Below are 16,101 nucleotides of genomic sequence, written 5' to 3'. Positions count from 1 at the left end.
TTGAGAGAGAGAGAGAGTCCGATCTAATAAATGTGTTAAATGAAATAAATTATTTGAATTATGTTTTATCGTACGTACATAATATTCGTCGCTCGTAGCAGTCTTTAGCAGCTGATAAGGATCGAACGAGCACACTGCCTGGAGGAAGTGCGTTCTGCTTGTTGTGTTCCAATAATCGGAATTGAAATGCTGCCTACACATAGCCTTCCTAATATCGTTAAAGGATTCAAGCTCGCCGGTTGTATCGTTGAACGTGCTAAAAGTGGCAATTAACGCGATAGTCTCTTCCGGGTAAGCCTCCAGGACCTTCAGCATTTGACGTGTATCGTCGTTCTCCGTCAATTGCCAAATTTCCAATTTGTTATCGTGTATCTCGGCATTCTTCAATGCGTTGCTAATGTGGATCAAGACCTCCGACACGCCCTCCACCACCAATCTATAATTCGACCAGCTTTGACCTAATTTCAGTTCCTGAAAAAAAGAATAGCCATTTATTACATCGTTTATGCTGCGAGAATTAGTCTATTAAATCTAAAGCTTCCATAAAACTCCACAAATATGACAATGATCGTTTAGCCGTATTTACCTTGTGAAACGTACTCTCTTCGTTTTGGACCTCCAGACTCTCTTTCAGCATCTGGAGCATATGGTCCAAATATCTCTTCGAGAACGGCGGCTCGATGATTACGTTATGCTTCAACGTGAAGCTGACAGCTCGGATAAGTTCGTACAAGTCGCCGATTATTGAAGCTACGTAAGATCGATAGTTTCTGGCGGGTTTATTCCAGATCATTATTTCCGCCATATAGAGATCCATGTAGCTGTTGAAATTCTCAGGATCGAGATCGCAAGTGAAATTTTTCAAAGTTCTGTAATCTTCGGCACTCAGGCCGACTTTAAAATCCGAAAACCAATCGAACAGCATCGAGCATGTGATTGTAGCGTTATTTTCCAACGCTGCGACAATACGGTCGTCTGTTACAGGATTCGATATCGCGTTCACCAGCGTCGACAGGATGAAAGGTAGCTGATCATGGAAAATAGTAATGGGGGACATATTATCGAATCCTAACAAGGATAATAGACTGATTTTTCCTGTGCCTGAAAAGACAAACATCGTATAAGATTACAAAATCATAATAGCAATATCAATTGTTAAAAAGACACGAATTAATGTTTCCGTAAAATTATTATTTAAAAATCTACTTACCGTCTTTTAATATACCGTTCACGATGCGTGCGCCTTTGTGAATGACGTTAGAAAGATATTTCGAGAAGATAAGAACGCGATCAGTAACGTTGACTGATGGTTTCCAAATTGCACTTGCAGAAAGACCGCTGCCGAAAGCTTCTATTGCCTTGTCCATCTCCAGGTCGATATGAGTCAAAGTATTTCTTCAACAAAAATTAACGATTTTAAAACTATTGCGGACTATGATGTAAAATATATCTCGTATGCTTCTCTTCTCAGATGCAAAATTATGATCTTTCTGTTACGCTAGTTGTTCGTTACATAATGTAAAATACAACTTTTACCCCCAATCACTTTGCATGCTTGGAAATCTTTCCTCGATAATGTTTTCCGATTCTGCCGCGAGTGTCGTTAGGTATTTCGCCAATTTTGGTTCTTCCGCCAAAACAACATCCTTAGCGTTGTTTATCAAATCGTCGAATTTTGTCACCAATCGTCGAAATTTCGTATAGCCTAGAGTCCAGTTGAACGGTGGTAAATCTACATTTTCGACGTGCTCGAACTAAAAATAAACACACACTCAATGTAACTATTTCCGTATTTAGTAACTCAAGATTCGTTTTGCAAATTATTTGCTATTATATTTTGTTAATACATTTGCATTAATCCGCAGTAGAAACTTTTTCTCTATGAATAAAAAAATTCCATTCGATTAACAAACCAATAGGACGCAAACTCACAATCTTTCGGACCCTCGTTATTACTGGATGCTCTCTCCACTCCTTGATAAAGAGACTTGGATTGCAAGCGACCCTTTCGAGCTCTCTAACGACTTCCCGACTTCCATTTCTTAGCTCTAATGCAACGCCCACGCTCTCGTTTACGATGCAGGGCCACATTACCTCACGTTCTTTGTAATCATCAATAGCCGATATCTAATGACAAAAGGCATTTATCGCGATACATCTCGTGGAATGTGGTTGCTGAAAATTAATCGAGCAAATACATTTGGGAACTGCCACTTACAAGAGGCACCGGCCTCAGAGTTATCATGTCGACTATATCGAGAATGACCGGGGATAAATTTCTTAGGAACGTGCCGGCAAGTATCTCGGTCTGCGGCAGCTCCTGCAGAACGTCAGAAAGCTTCGCCACGTGATTGCGCTTCTGAATCTGGTCGATGATCTTCTCGATATTGTCGAAAATCACCGAGGTTGCCCACGCGAGCCCGTACATACTCTTCCAATCTTTCTTCTTCTGGATTGAGAACAACGGACTCTCCATCACGTCGAAAACCTTGCAGATTAAACCTACGCTGCAGACATATGTAATGTGTCACTGGTCAATTTTACTGCGGTCAAGTCTCGTGGCATACGCGTGGCAGCGAATCGCAAAAGGTACGTCATAGGTCCCTGCGTGCGAATGCATTGAAAGTCTTTCTTACCTGATCTCCCACGTATCTTTCGCCGTTATGTTTGTCGTCCACGAAACCTTAAAGTTCTCCTTCAATTTCTCCAATTTCTTCAGATCATAATGCTGATCCTCTTGGTGCACCAGGGTATCGACGTATTGGTAAATCTCGATTGTTCTCTCGTTGAAAGCCGTCCAATTAAAATCCTTCCTCCTGTAAGTGGCCTCCTCGATTTCGATGTTGGTCACGTTCAATTCCAGATTCCTTTGCACAGTTTTGGATAGATAGCACGTCAGCTCCTTCAGAATAGTGCCGTTCGATTCCTTAGGAAAATTCAGCAAATCCGGCGGATTCGCTTCCGTGCAGTACGTTCGCGTGAAATTCGAATACTCCAGGAGCTGCAAAGTCTGTTTAACGAGGATCGCATTGAGACGTTAAAATCTGACGGAGTGTACAATCGATTGTGTTACGCAAAATCTGAGAACTAAAGCAAGATTTAATTGCATTTTGAACCGACCTTTTCTTTATCCGCGACAGTAAGGTAAAACGACTCGATTAATTCAGCTTCGTGTTCGCGTACTTCCCCGATCCAGCTGGTAGGATTAGTTCTTAGATCTTGCAAGATTATTTCAGCTATCAAATCCATATTTTCGAGATCCGGTCTAATGGACATGTACGATAAACTGCGAATACCCAGCATCTTTGCTATACTCAAGTGGATTCCTAAGCTAAAAAAAAATAGAAGACGTTAGTGCAAATTAGAATATTTCGTAATTTGTGAGTAAAAGCAATTAATTGAGATACAAAAGAAACAAATTAGATCGCTTTTTATTTAGAAATAATTGTATGCGTAAATGTAATTAATAAACAATGTAATTAATAAACAAGAGTGAATCAAAGAATATTTGTTTATCGTTTATTACATTTTATATCGTTTAGTACATTCTCAGCTTTAATTGCGCAAGTAAAATTCATATTGCCTTGTATTTTATTTGTTCTTTCTCTACTCACATATCCAGTCTTCCTTGACGTTGCATCTCCTTGAATGTCCCTTTCCATTCGTTACTTATTTCAAAGACATTCCAATTTAAGTACTTCACTTTTCGTGTGTCCAGATATGTCACGAATCGTCGGACATTTTTCACAACGGATGTCAAATTTGACATCTCGACCCTGGCTACTTGTTTGAATGCCATGGAGACCATAGTTGATAAAGTATTTGATACCTGAAAAATGTGGTTCCTTTAATTATGAAATTAAAACTTGAGTTATTATTTGATCAATTGTTGTACGCACGATATTCCCAAACTTCTCAAACTCAAAACTGTCGTAAACGTCAGTAATGAGTCTCTTTCCATCATCGCTGCAGATTAATTCCTTTATTTCATTGGATTTGTCTCGAAACTCAACATAGTTTTCGAACATCTCTCTCGTTGTGTTTTCTTGGCACAACACTTCCTCGAGTTTTCTTTTTTCCAAATTGTATACGAGACCCTGTAAGAAAAGTTTCGAAATACATAATTAGCTTGATTCGACAATAATGAATATTAAACTGTTTAAAGAAATGAACAATAAAACTATAATACATCTTGTGATAAATATGACAAACCTCCACAAAATCTAATCGAGAGAAGGACCGAACAATCGTTCTGTACACAGTAGGCTGAAGATTTGTCAGTATCTTTTGGACAAAATTCTGATGTTTTATAGAAATCTCGTATAATCTTCTCAGAGTTTCTTCGTGAGTGACAGTAACGTGATGAGTCATTTGCACGATATTATCCATCAATGATATAATGTATGTAACTGCGTTTACTATGTTGTCGGAGAAGAAGCTTCTAAGTCCATCGAAAACATTAGCGGCTCTAGGAATGAAAAATTAAGTAATATTACGGACAGTTGAACATTGCTATCTGTAAAGAGTAGATACTTGCAATTCAAACTCATCCTTATGGTGATCCAATATTTTATTAGTGAGCTTGATACCATCCTGCAGGACAAGAAAAGACATATCTAATATCTGCGTGATATTTTCATAATTATCCGAATTCGAGGAGAAAGTCGATATTGTCCCGCGCAGCCGATCCATCAGAGTGAAGAAATCATCCGTGGAATTGCCTCCGCGGTTTTTCACAACTTCCTTCACCAGCTTCAGGAGTGTGTTTATTTTCAGAAATCCCCTTCGAGCGACCGGCCAATCTCGCTCGTATTCAAATACGGGATCGAGAACCGTGAGGGCTTTATTCATGCTGGAATTAAAGCGCCGCGCTCGTATATTCGTCGAGATATTAATATAAAGAAATTTCGCTTCGGGAAATTTAATTGGCAACTTAAGGAAATAAATCTAGTGACGAGACTTCGCAATTAGACTTACAAAGTCAGATCAATTTCCTTGAAGGTTACATTTTGAAAGATCAAGATTATTTTTGGCAGCCATTCACGGATCCTCAGGTACTCCGGTATGTACTTCTTGGACGTCTTCAAGTCGAGGATGGTCTCCGACGCCCGCTTCAGATCCTGGAAGAAATTGTAATCGCGAAATTTCGCCATCGCACGATCGACCATCTCCAATAGACCAGTAAAGTCCAGGTGTTTCGAAAGATTCTCCAAAATATCGGGGATTGCTAGCGAGTCGATGTTGCAAAGGACATTTGAGATCTCCGTGATATCCTCCTCGTCGGGTACAATCATATACTTCTTCAGGCTTTCCGGGGAGCAAATGACGCCGTCGATGTTAGACGAACCGAAAGTTTGGATTAACTGTAGCCGAAATAAAAATTAATAGAACTAACTTTTTTTTCCGCTGCAAAAAATACTCTAAGGAAGACGATATATGTACAGTTAGCGGTATACTTGTTCAAACTAATGTAATTACTTACGTATATTAATTTCACGGACGATTCGAATAAACCGTCGATCAAACCCTCCCTTGCTCTCGGCATATGAGATCTGAGTAGGCTTTTAATTTCCTCGTGATTGTTGAACAAGTCGCCCAAACGAATCCCCCTATCTATTGACATATTCAGGTGTTTAACTGCCGAAGTATCAAGTTAGATTTCAACTCGTTTGTTGTATGATCGTACCGAAAAGCGTCTTGATTTCCGGCTTGGTAAGTATTTGCGCCATTGACTTCAGCAGTTGGATACTCTGCGGCAACGTTTCCACAGCAGAGATGATCGTCTTGTTACTGAGCATCGGTTGCAGTTCCACGAGTAAAGGACCTAAGCTAATATCGCAAAGAGAAAAAGGGGAATCAACTATGCTTTCTCAGATTTCAACAGATGTAGCACATTGCGCAAAACTAACGTGGCGTTCTTGTACGAAGGCTCCTCCTCGTACTCTGACAACGGATCACACGGATTTCCGACGCTGCATATGTAATTCTGCACGAAAGGCAGAAGCCCGTCCTGCGGCATCGACCGCGCGGGAAACTGACACGTCAGATGATACTCCGTGTCGTCATTGTCGCGCACCGTGTAGAGAATCATAAAAGTCACTACTGGCCACAAAAAAATTAAGGCCAGAATCCCCTGAAATTATTTCGTACCATTTAGATGTGCTTGATAAAAGCAGATATCTCGTTAGGGCTCGGTTCGCATCAACGTCGCTTAACTTAAACTTTTTAGCTTAATTCATTCTTTGTCTCTTTCTAGGGGAATCACGAAAGAAAGAGACGAAGAGCGAATTGAGCCGAGGTTAAAATTCCGTGACGTTGGTCGGTGCAACCGGGCCCAAGTCGACTAACTTACTGGTTGTCTCTTCCGAATGATGTAGTTCTTCCAAAGAAGAAGCCCCAGCTGATCGACCCTCATCTTTAATGGAGCAGAGCCGTGATGTTACGCTACAAATTATTTCGAGGGATATTTAGCAGGATAGAGAGGTGATTTGCAATTAAATGTAACGTGAATGGCGAAGTGGTTTAAGTTTTAAATGTTATCCTAAGAAATGGAACAGTTAACCTTTAATACATTTTTCTTACTCCATTTCTATAAATATATCTCGTTCATGCGATTCCACGGATTCCTACATTTATATTTAGAATCTCAACACCTTTGCGATTACCTATACATATTATATCCAAGACATCGATTATCTGAACAAGCTTGAGGAAATGACACTTGGTTTACTGATTATTCGCACAAAATTTTCAGCACAGAGAAATGCCATTAGAAATAAATAAAACGTAATATAAATTGACAATCTCGATGCTGGGAAGAAAATTCGATATATCCGGACAATTGGGTCCTTCCTATAAAATATTGCCATTATTTAACAAATGTATCCAATTATTCATGCATTATAACTTCAGCTATTGTTTACGTAATCTAATTGTTACGTTAGAAAATCGTTGGAAATCGTAGCAACGCCTGACAATACTCGACAGGCGCTTACGAACCGACGGGATCTCGCTTGTAAAAAAAATAAACTGTACCGAAAACCCCGCGCGATACAATAGAAAGTTTCGCGAGCTCGCGTGCGGCCGCGCTAGTATACTTTTGCTGTCTAAGAGTGCTCGAAATGTGTGGAATCCACTTGAACCGAGTGCACTCGGAAAAATGCTGCCGGTGAATGGTGACCTATCAGAAAATTTTATCGCCGCATGAAGAAACAGCTGAAAATTTCTCACCGTTGCCGAGTTGCATTCATGTCTTACGTATCCATTACTAAGCAGCGCAATCATGCGAACAACACACCCGCGAATCCACTTTCATTGGCAATTCAGACTCGAGGTTACGCGGGGTAAATAACACTCCGAAATTGCCTCGTCGAGATTACTCGCGGCCGATTAAAATTAAATGATCCGCGCGACGCATCCGCACCGATATTTTATTCCAACGTTCACGTTGAGACACGAAATCTCTCGATGGTTTACGCTCTCCTTTATTGTGTTATCGTGACACTATCTACGCGATACCACACGGAGAGAATTTCTTCTTAAAATTTACCCCGAAATCATAATCATGGGACAACATGGCATTTTGAAGAGCTTTATAAGAGCTTTGTGAAATTTTCCCACACATTGTACTAGTAAAAGAAAATTTCAAAAGACTCTCATAAAATTCTTCGAGATGCCGCGTTGTCCCACGATTACATGATTTTCGGGATAAATTTTAAGAGAAACTTCTCTCCGTGTAATTATTTATATCATAGTACACATATATGTATATATATTTTACATTTTTGTTTTTGCAAAACAAAAATTCCATATTCACCATGTATCTTTCTGCTCAGACCGTCGTCCGCGAATGTCCCATCGACACTGTCGCTTGGTTCCACTATGGGAAGAATTCGATATTTCAATAAGAATGTGAATTGTGTATTGTCCTTTTGTGGCCGGAGATTCGCTCTGCCGGTCGTCCTATCTGACACACAACCCGAACTCGACTAGTTTTATTTGCCAAACTTTGAATACACGGCCGAATTTCGTGGTCTCTTCCAAGGCTCTTAGGAAAGCGTTCCACGAAGTCCGTTTTAATTATCCCAATATACATTAATTTGATCCCAGGTAAAGATTGCGCGAAGCAAAAATTAGCATCTACCGCAACGCGCGTCAGCGTCGTTTTGTCAGCTGCAGATTAAACCTGATTGCGTTAATTCGAAAAATAATGTTACAAAAGCATCACAAAAGCGGCGTCTCGCGGAAACGGGATGATAGCATTCACGCTTATCTACCGATATCGAAAATAGAATGTTTTATACTATGAGATTCAGCGTACATATATACATGAGCAGCGTGACTAATTTGCGTGTCAGTCGATGCAGCTGCAGCCGGAAGTGCGTACTGTTCTGTCGCGTGCTGCACTGACGACAGGATGCATTACAGAGATATGGAGCAGTGAACCGAGCGGTGGTTCTCGTGCAAGGATAAAATGCGTATCAGAAATAAATGTCCTGTCTGCATCAATTTCCTTCCGGGGAGAAATTACGAGTGCAAAGCAATGTACGCGCGAAGGCAGGCAGAGATACGAGGATTATTTATATCCAGTTATTAGCCGCATCTAATTTTAGTTTATAAACCAATTTGTTGCGCAAAATTATTAATATCTAAATATGTACAGAATGTATGTTATTATACGAACAGCGTTTATATTTTATCTTTTTTATCATCCTTCTTTGTAAAAGCTTTGGTGCAAATAGTCAGCGAACCAATCATTACTATTTCCTCGAACTTATTTAAATAATCGATGTCTCGTGCATGGCAGGTAGTATTATTGCAAAGTTATCGCGTAGATTCTAATATGCCTCAAACGAGTTGGCATTGCAAGAGAAATGATATTAGACAGAAAACTATTAACGCCAATATTATTTCTTTTTCACGAAAATCTACTGCAAAATTATACCCGAACAACCGAATAGTTACAACAATTCGGCTTAAGCTGCAGAAAGTCTAACGAAATTGCAAGTCATGGCAATCGAAAGCATTCAAATCCAATGCCGCATTTTATTAAGGAAATCTTTGTCGATTTCTTCTTCTTAATCGCGTGGCCTCCAAATTAATCAGCATTCGCAGTCGCGTACATGACGACCCGTCATTCGTACACGATTACATGAGTCCCTCATGAGATAACGAAGATCCGTAGTAATTATTGATTTGCTAATCCCGTCGAGGAATATATTATTAACGTAATCGCAGACGATGCGGCTGCACTTACAAAGAACTACGTGGTCGTAATACGATTGGCGGTGCACAAAAACACAAGCGTGCCGCCGTCTCAAATATTCTGCAACGCAGTCTGCATCCCGTGCTAATACACGGTACCAGTAATTGTAATACAACCAGTGATGAGATAATTCCTTCGAAAGGAAGAAGTAAAAAGGAAGTATGTTACACGGAGAGAAGTTTCGCTTAAAATTTACCCTGAAAATTATACAGGTATAATCGTGGGACATGGCATTTTGATGAACTTTATGAGAGTGTCTTGAAATTTTACCATACATTCTACTAATAAAATGTGTACTAAGTAGAATTACTAGTAAAATGTATGGTAAAATTTCAAAAAAACTCTCATAAACTTTTTCGAAATGCCACGTCCCACAATTACATGATTTTCAGGCTAGATTTTGGAAAGAAATTCTCTCCGTGTATACATTTTACTAGTAAAATGTACGGCAAAATTTCAAAAACTCTCATAAAATTCTTTAAAGCGCCGCGTTGTCCCACGATTATAAAACTTTATGGATAAATTTGAAAAGAAAATTCTCCTCATGTAGTATCGCATCTAGAATAATTTCTCGCGACAGAATGATTATTGCTATTCAATCAATAGAGAAAACAACTTATTCCACATTTCTTGCTTTCACAAGGAATCTTTTTCCAAGATCGTAGGACGATTTACTCAACATTTTATACATTATATATGAGCAGATAATGTTTTACTGCTAATGGAGTACAAACAGTACAGAAACGTTTGCGGAACACTTTGCGATGAGGCTCGACGGTATCGACGAGCGTTCGGCAAATACACAATCAATAAGATCAAAACCAGGCGATACCAAATATTACATAGAACATTGTATAGATATTGTAATAGATAATCGATACGGTATGTTAAAATTATATGTTTCCTCTGAAGCACAGTGTTCCTCAAATTACGTACTTTGCTATACACGAGGTTTCTACACCCAGAAAATGTTTCTTTGAAATCAAACAAATTTTCTTTGAATTTTCACCTTACTGTACTTTTTATTTCATTTCAAAGAATATATTTCTTTACTTTAACCAAAATTTTATTTAATCAAGACTGAAATTTCTAAGAAAATTCATATCTATTTCTTCACAACTAGCCAATGTTTTAGTAGAGGTAAATAAAAATTTAGTAAACTCGAAGAAACATGATTTTAACGTATCACATTTGTTTAACCTAAATAAATCTTTTTTCTGGGTGTAAAAGTGGAAGAATACAGCTGATAGCAATTTTAATACAGCGGTGCACAGCTGAACAGTTCTTACATAACTCAATTAAAGTCATCTAAATCAAAGTAACTGAGAATGTTTACGACTAAAAAACGTATTACTTTATATCCACGTATCTTTAAATGTGCTTGCGAATCTATCAATTCGATTGTTCACAAATCGAGATGATGAGGCTAATAGATTTTTTGTTACTTTGTCTGCTCATAAATTTGCAGGCCATAAGCACCGTGAAATACAACTTCTTTGAGAAACCATTCAGTGACCGTGAATCACGAGCCGGTTATTACCGTTTACATCACCGAAGCGCGAACGAACTTCTGATTCTGCGGAAAGTTGAGCAAGAAAAAGGAGACATTCCGATCCGCGCCCAGAGAGATTCGTTTATTAACACTCCAAGAACAACGCGCACTTTCACTGGTCCCGCGCGGCGTACAGTTATGTGATTACGGTCGTCGTTACGGCGTCCGAATAAACCCGAATGATTTCGTAACAATCGCCGCGTTCGACACGAGTAGACTTGATGATGCCTTTTTTTATGCGCATACGAATAAGATCGTGCTACAAATCGAAGTGCCTGTTTGCCTTACAGACACGACGCTCAAAGTTCGTCGCTTCCACAAAAATCATTAATCGTGACTTTATCCACATCACTTTTTTCCTTCACGGACAATAGCGATCGTCGATGACGCGATGCAACAGCCTATCGGCCAGACAGATCGACAAACAGTAATGAACTTTGGTTGCGATTAATGTAGCTACAAAAACGAGGCAGTGTTATAGCAGCAATAAATCAAGTTGTTATAAATTAATTAATCTAGACGTCGCGGTCGCAACAAAGAGTCGGATCAAGGTGTACGTCGCGCCGCACTTCCTCTCGCGGTTCCGGGTGAAAATCCGCGATCTGATTATTAATATGTGCGGCGCGGCCTGTAGCCCGAATACGCGAGTGTCGTTGGCACGTAATTATTACACGCGGCAGTGACCATTGTTGCGACAATGTGATAACGCAACTGCAAGACGGTAACGTAAGTTTCATTTCATAAATGTCCTCCCATGCAGTAAAATGATGTAGAGATTTTTAGTTCCTACCAGAATACACTGAAGTCAACGATTATTGACCGATAAAGTAAACGCCCGTACCTTTAACATTAAAATGAAATATATCGAAGGACGTGACGTCGCTTTAGAGACGGCGTAAAACTTTCTTGTCTCAAATGCCAGAGATGTCGCAGTAATTTGACGAATATTCAGTTTGAATCTTACTTAATCGTCGTGCAAGTGTGTCGTATTAAAGTTTTCGCTTTTACTTTTACGTTTCCACATATCTCGAAGTCAAGCAGGATTCAAAGTTCAAGGCCGCCGTCAAGTATCGAGAGACAATCGTGACTAAGCAAACTAATCTCGCTCTGCCGCTCAGCGATTAATTCATAAAGTACTGTATAAACGTACGTTCTCAAAATATCTGTCTGAAGACGAAGTACAAGGTTAACAGGCACGCACACGTATAGAAATCGAGCATGTAAATTTGTAATTAGCATATATGGCACAGATTTATGAATATATTGCGGTCAAGTACGTAATCAATGATATTAACACGTTCCTTCTTAAATTTCGTAGGCGTTTTATCGAGACGTGCGAAAAGTGTACAATACTAAAACCATATGTATGAAACTGCGCAAAAAAGACCTGCCGACGTCTGCACTAAACGTCAAAAGTTGTATATACTCGTACATTTATATTTTATACGAGGCTATAAATAATTAAGTATTCAACGTGCGTCTTATCGTGTTCTCAGACACATTAAAAAAGTAGCGAGCGTGTGAACAATACACTCTCTATTTCTTTTTTTATTCCGTTAGCCTTCGTGGATCTTGGACTTGCGCGTTGCTTAAACAAGAAAATATTGTTAAGTCCGGCAAATGAGATTGCAAATAAAGTAAACGTAAGGAGGAGTGATTTAGAGTACTAACCGCAGTTTTTTCCGCACAAACGTCACCGCATTATCTCACGAGGGGCAGCAATAAGTTCAAGGCCGCTAATAAAGTTACATAAAATGTCAGATGCCCAAGGCGCTTGATATGAAATCATAAATATATATTTTTTTTTACACAATATTTCTTGGATAAGGAGACAAATTACGTTCGAGAAAGGAAAAGGAAAAAGTGGAAAACGCGCTTGGATTTCTCAGGAGCATATAATTTACGATATGCAAGGATGAGAAATCGGTGTGGAAGACTCGGACAAGGAGCGACACAGGTCTCGAACGGGGTCTGCGTCTCGCGCGGACGCGTTGACAATTAATCTCGCAGAGCAAACGGGCCGTGAGACGCGGAGATAAAAAGAGATCGTCCATCGAGTGTCGTTGATTGCCTTCGCAATACCATCTGCGTTTGACAGATGCGAACTCGGCTTTCGCGGCGTAGGTACACGTGCATCGCGTGTGAATGGCAAAAGTCTTTTACAACGGGGAAGTTCAGGGTCGCGTGCGAACGCACAAAGTAACCACGAAGACACGAGGAAGAAGTGCATCCTTGCTTTTCTCGGAAACGTTCGCTTCGCCGGCAGCCGGTCGAGCAAGTTTCCCGAGCGTCTGTCGACGAGGATCCTCGAGAGGAGAGAAATACTCCTATTTACAACGAACGAAGCTAGCTCGCATTTTTCCACGGGACGCGAACGAGGGCGCGGGAACACGACGCCGTGCAACGCGAGTCGCTGGTTTCGCGAATTTCGAAAAGCGACCCACTCTTTAAGAATCAATCGGTGAATTATCACTGGAAACAGCGAACAGTCGCTGATTTGCAGTTGTAAGTGTATACTACTGAAAATTGCAGTGGTGCACTTAATAACTGTAAATCATTGATGATCCGCTGATTGACTTTCAGAGAGCAGGCGGCAGCTGACTTGTCGTAATTTGCTGTCATTTTGCTGTCAAAACAACGTTTCTACTGACGAATAACATCAGCTCGCTGTTTGAGGAGAGACGAGGTGCGCGACCGATACGTATTCTCCAAAGCAGCATCGGAAGCAGAGTACAGATTATTAGCGGCGGATTGTGCAAGATTAAACGAGATGATTTTTTTGCAAGGACACTAAATGCTCACGTGATTCACGCTCGATGAATATCTAAGTAATACTCACGTACATCGCGGAAAAATTAAGGTCACAATAATACCATTTCATCGTACCTCTATTTATTAGCACGAAGATATTGTGTGAGATATTCTTCAGAGATAGCAATTATCTTTATTTTAATTCTCCCGCAACTAACAGCACGTAACAATAGTTGGAAATAGTGGCAAAGTCTAACGCACGATTCCGCTGCCGACTCTCGTATTATAGTTTAATTATCAATTAATAATTCACCCGTGATTATATTAACGACCAATGCGCGTGAAAATAAAAAGAACCGCGGTCATCGTCGAGTAAATAGTTACATCATCGAATAAACATTAATCTGCATAAGATAAATGCGTATCGCAAGAGATCCTTCAGAAACGGCAGCTACCAACAACTTTATATGTTAAAAGCTATAATTGCTGTCTTTTGTTTTTTTCCTCTTCATTTCTTTGCAAGTAGCGGTAAAGAAAAATTTACATTATGTACTCACAGCCTTGAGGCGAGTGATCGCCTTGCCTCCACGTTTTGCCCAAAGTCTATAAGAAGCTAAACAAGCAGCGGCGATTTATCCTTATCGAATCACGCGATCGATCAGATCGCATAAATCACGGACAATTGCGTAATCGCGTAGCACAGACCACGATCAACGATCCCCGCGGAGTTCGGCAACCCTTTCGGAGCACATCTCTCTCTTTCTCTGTCTCGCGCGCGCGCGCGCGCGCGCACACACCCCGGATGATGGAGAACTGAAGAACAACTTGCTTCAGCGGGACGCACCGAGGATGCACCGGCGAATTACCCGGTCGCGGTCAACGCACAGAACTCACACGGATCCACGAATGAAAGCGAACTTGTCCCGACGGCTTGTTTTCTTGTTTCGCGTTTTTCCCAGCTACTCTCCTCGCGGCGGCGGCGGCGGCGGCGGCGGCGGCGGCGGCCGGCGGAGATGATGACCGACGTTCATGCACACTTGAACGACGGCCGGGGGACGACTGTTGCCACTACCGTGATCCACGACCACGTGGACCTTCCAAGTGGCACACACCATCTCGTCTGCCGCGTGTGCGTGCGCGTATACGTAAGACAAGTACAAGCGAATCCGCGAGCGAGCGTGCGAACGGCCGATCGTGAATCGTTCCTTGATCGACCGATCGAGTGCGAAGCAGTCAGGGAAGATTGTTAAAGATACATATAAGGCGGAGGAAGACGCTTCGACGACTTTCCTCGCTGATCGTGTTTAATCGACGATTAAAGATGCACGTCGAAATGTTTCCTTTCTAACGACTGCGAAAGTCCGGCTGATAATTCACGCACTTCTCCTCCCGAGGGAACAGCTTATTTCTAATAACGAGAATCTGGTCACAATCTGAACAGTAGATGCGCGATGATTGTTTCGTTAATTATATCTTGACGCAAATCTTCAGGCCGCTGTTTACAAGAATGCACGTCGATCCTTGTGATACACATGCGGAAATTTACCCGGTCTTGGTAGTGACATAATTATTTCGAGGAGGAGAAAAACGAACGTACGTCGTCGTGATTTTCCGAACACACGTATCGCGGTACGTGCGCGGAATCGCGCGAGAAATCACAAATCCCCGTGAGAAAAATGGCGAATTCTACATTCCGATCGCGTGTGGAGTACGGAGATGCCCCACAGCGGCATTATTCTCAATATCAATCTATCTCGTTTAATTTATAAGTACATCGCAGTGTCTAGCGCGATAAATCCAATGGACTAGCGGCCGGATCTTCAAAGTATACTGCAACGTATTCGGTTTGTTGAACCTCATTGATTCGGCGACCAAGTTTCGAAGAAATATTCGGTTCGCCGTGAACGACAACGCGATCTATTTATCAAACAATCGCGAAGGCCAACGGCAGGATCGATCGACTGACCTTTTGATTGCTTCAAGACTATGCTAATAGCGATTTCCATGATGACGACGGTCCGGCGACTCGTGACGATTTAGCATTTAAACCTGCGACTTGTCGATTCAATGTTAAAATGTAACTGCAGGGAAGATACGAGATGAAATAAAATAACGTTGCACGTCTGTCTTCTGGAAATTTTCGGTATCAGGGCGAAGCGCTTTCATGAATAATTAATTAAATCGTCAGAATAAAGTTGAATTAATTACGACAGTAATTATATGCATAATACGTGATATGCATAATACGGAAATCTCATTGTGGCATAATATGATCGTTTGAAGATCCGCAAATTTCATGTCATTTTGCAGTCTCTGTTATACGAACACGCGCGTCGTTAATTAAATCGCGATTTCGAAGGGATATTTTTCACCGGGGGAGTTATCGTAGGCAAGATAAATACAATCATTTAGATTTCCCCGTAACAATAACACAATACACCTCCCTTTTGCGCCCTCGTTTTTACAATTTCAAGAATAATTATTTCACGTCGCCTGCTCAGAAGTGGTATATGTTATTGTCACAGGATGCTCG

General features: G+C 40.8%; 1 protein-coding gene across 2 annotated transcripts in view; it reads right to left on the bottom strand.

Moving 5' to 3' along the window:
• The window catches only part of LOC105562133, a 36,954-nt gene extending 22,436 nt beyond the window's left edge, over positions 1–14,518 (bottom strand). For both annotated transcript variants that reach the window (XM_012012691.1, XM_012012692.1), the window contains exons 1-18: positions 14,126–14,518; positions 6,353–6,444; positions 5,910–6,133; positions 5,687–5,829; positions 5,483–5,613; positions 4,978–5,363; positions 4,538–4,852; positions 4,213–4,468; positions 3,900–4,097; positions 3,615–3,829; positions 3,121–3,331; positions 2,637–3,010; positions 2,219–2,507; positions 1,933–2,127; positions 1,537–1,754; positions 1,211–1,395; positions 587–1,101; positions 79–471 (exon numbers count right to left, since the gene is read on the bottom strand). In XM_012012691.1, the coding sequence (XP_011868081.1) occupies positions 79–471; positions 587–1,101; positions 1,211–1,395; positions 1,537–1,754; positions 1,933–2,127; positions 2,219–2,507; positions 2,637–3,010; positions 3,121–3,331; positions 3,615–3,829; positions 3,900–4,097; positions 4,213–4,468; positions 4,538–4,852; positions 4,978–5,363; positions 5,483–5,613; positions 5,687–5,829; positions 5,910–6,133; positions 6,353–6,415 (4,311 nt within the window). In that variant the 5' untranslated portion in view covers positions 6,416–6,444; positions 14,126–14,518. The remainder of the gene's footprint in view (positions 1–78; positions 472–586; positions 1,102–1,210; positions 1,396–1,536; positions 1,755–1,932; positions 2,128–2,218; positions 2,508–2,636; positions 3,011–3,120; positions 3,332–3,614; positions 3,830–3,899; positions 4,098–4,212; positions 4,469–4,537; positions 4,853–4,977; positions 5,364–5,482; positions 5,614–5,686; positions 5,830–5,909; positions 6,134–6,352; positions 6,445–14,125) is intronic.
• Between the last annotated feature and the right edge of the window lie 1,583 nt (positions 14,519–16,101).

Source organism: Vollenhovia emeryi, unplaced genomic scaffold, assembly GCF_000949405.1.
Source record: "Vollenhovia emeryi isolate VEMERY1.0 unplaced genomic scaffold, V.emery_V1.0 DF939194.1, whole genome shotgun sequence".
Lineage (NCBI taxonomy): Eukaryota > Metazoa > Arthropoda > Insecta > Hymenoptera > Formicidae > Vollenhovia > Vollenhovia emeryi.
Note: the sequence above shows the minus strand (reverse complement) of the source record. Positions and strands in the feature narration are given on the sequence as shown.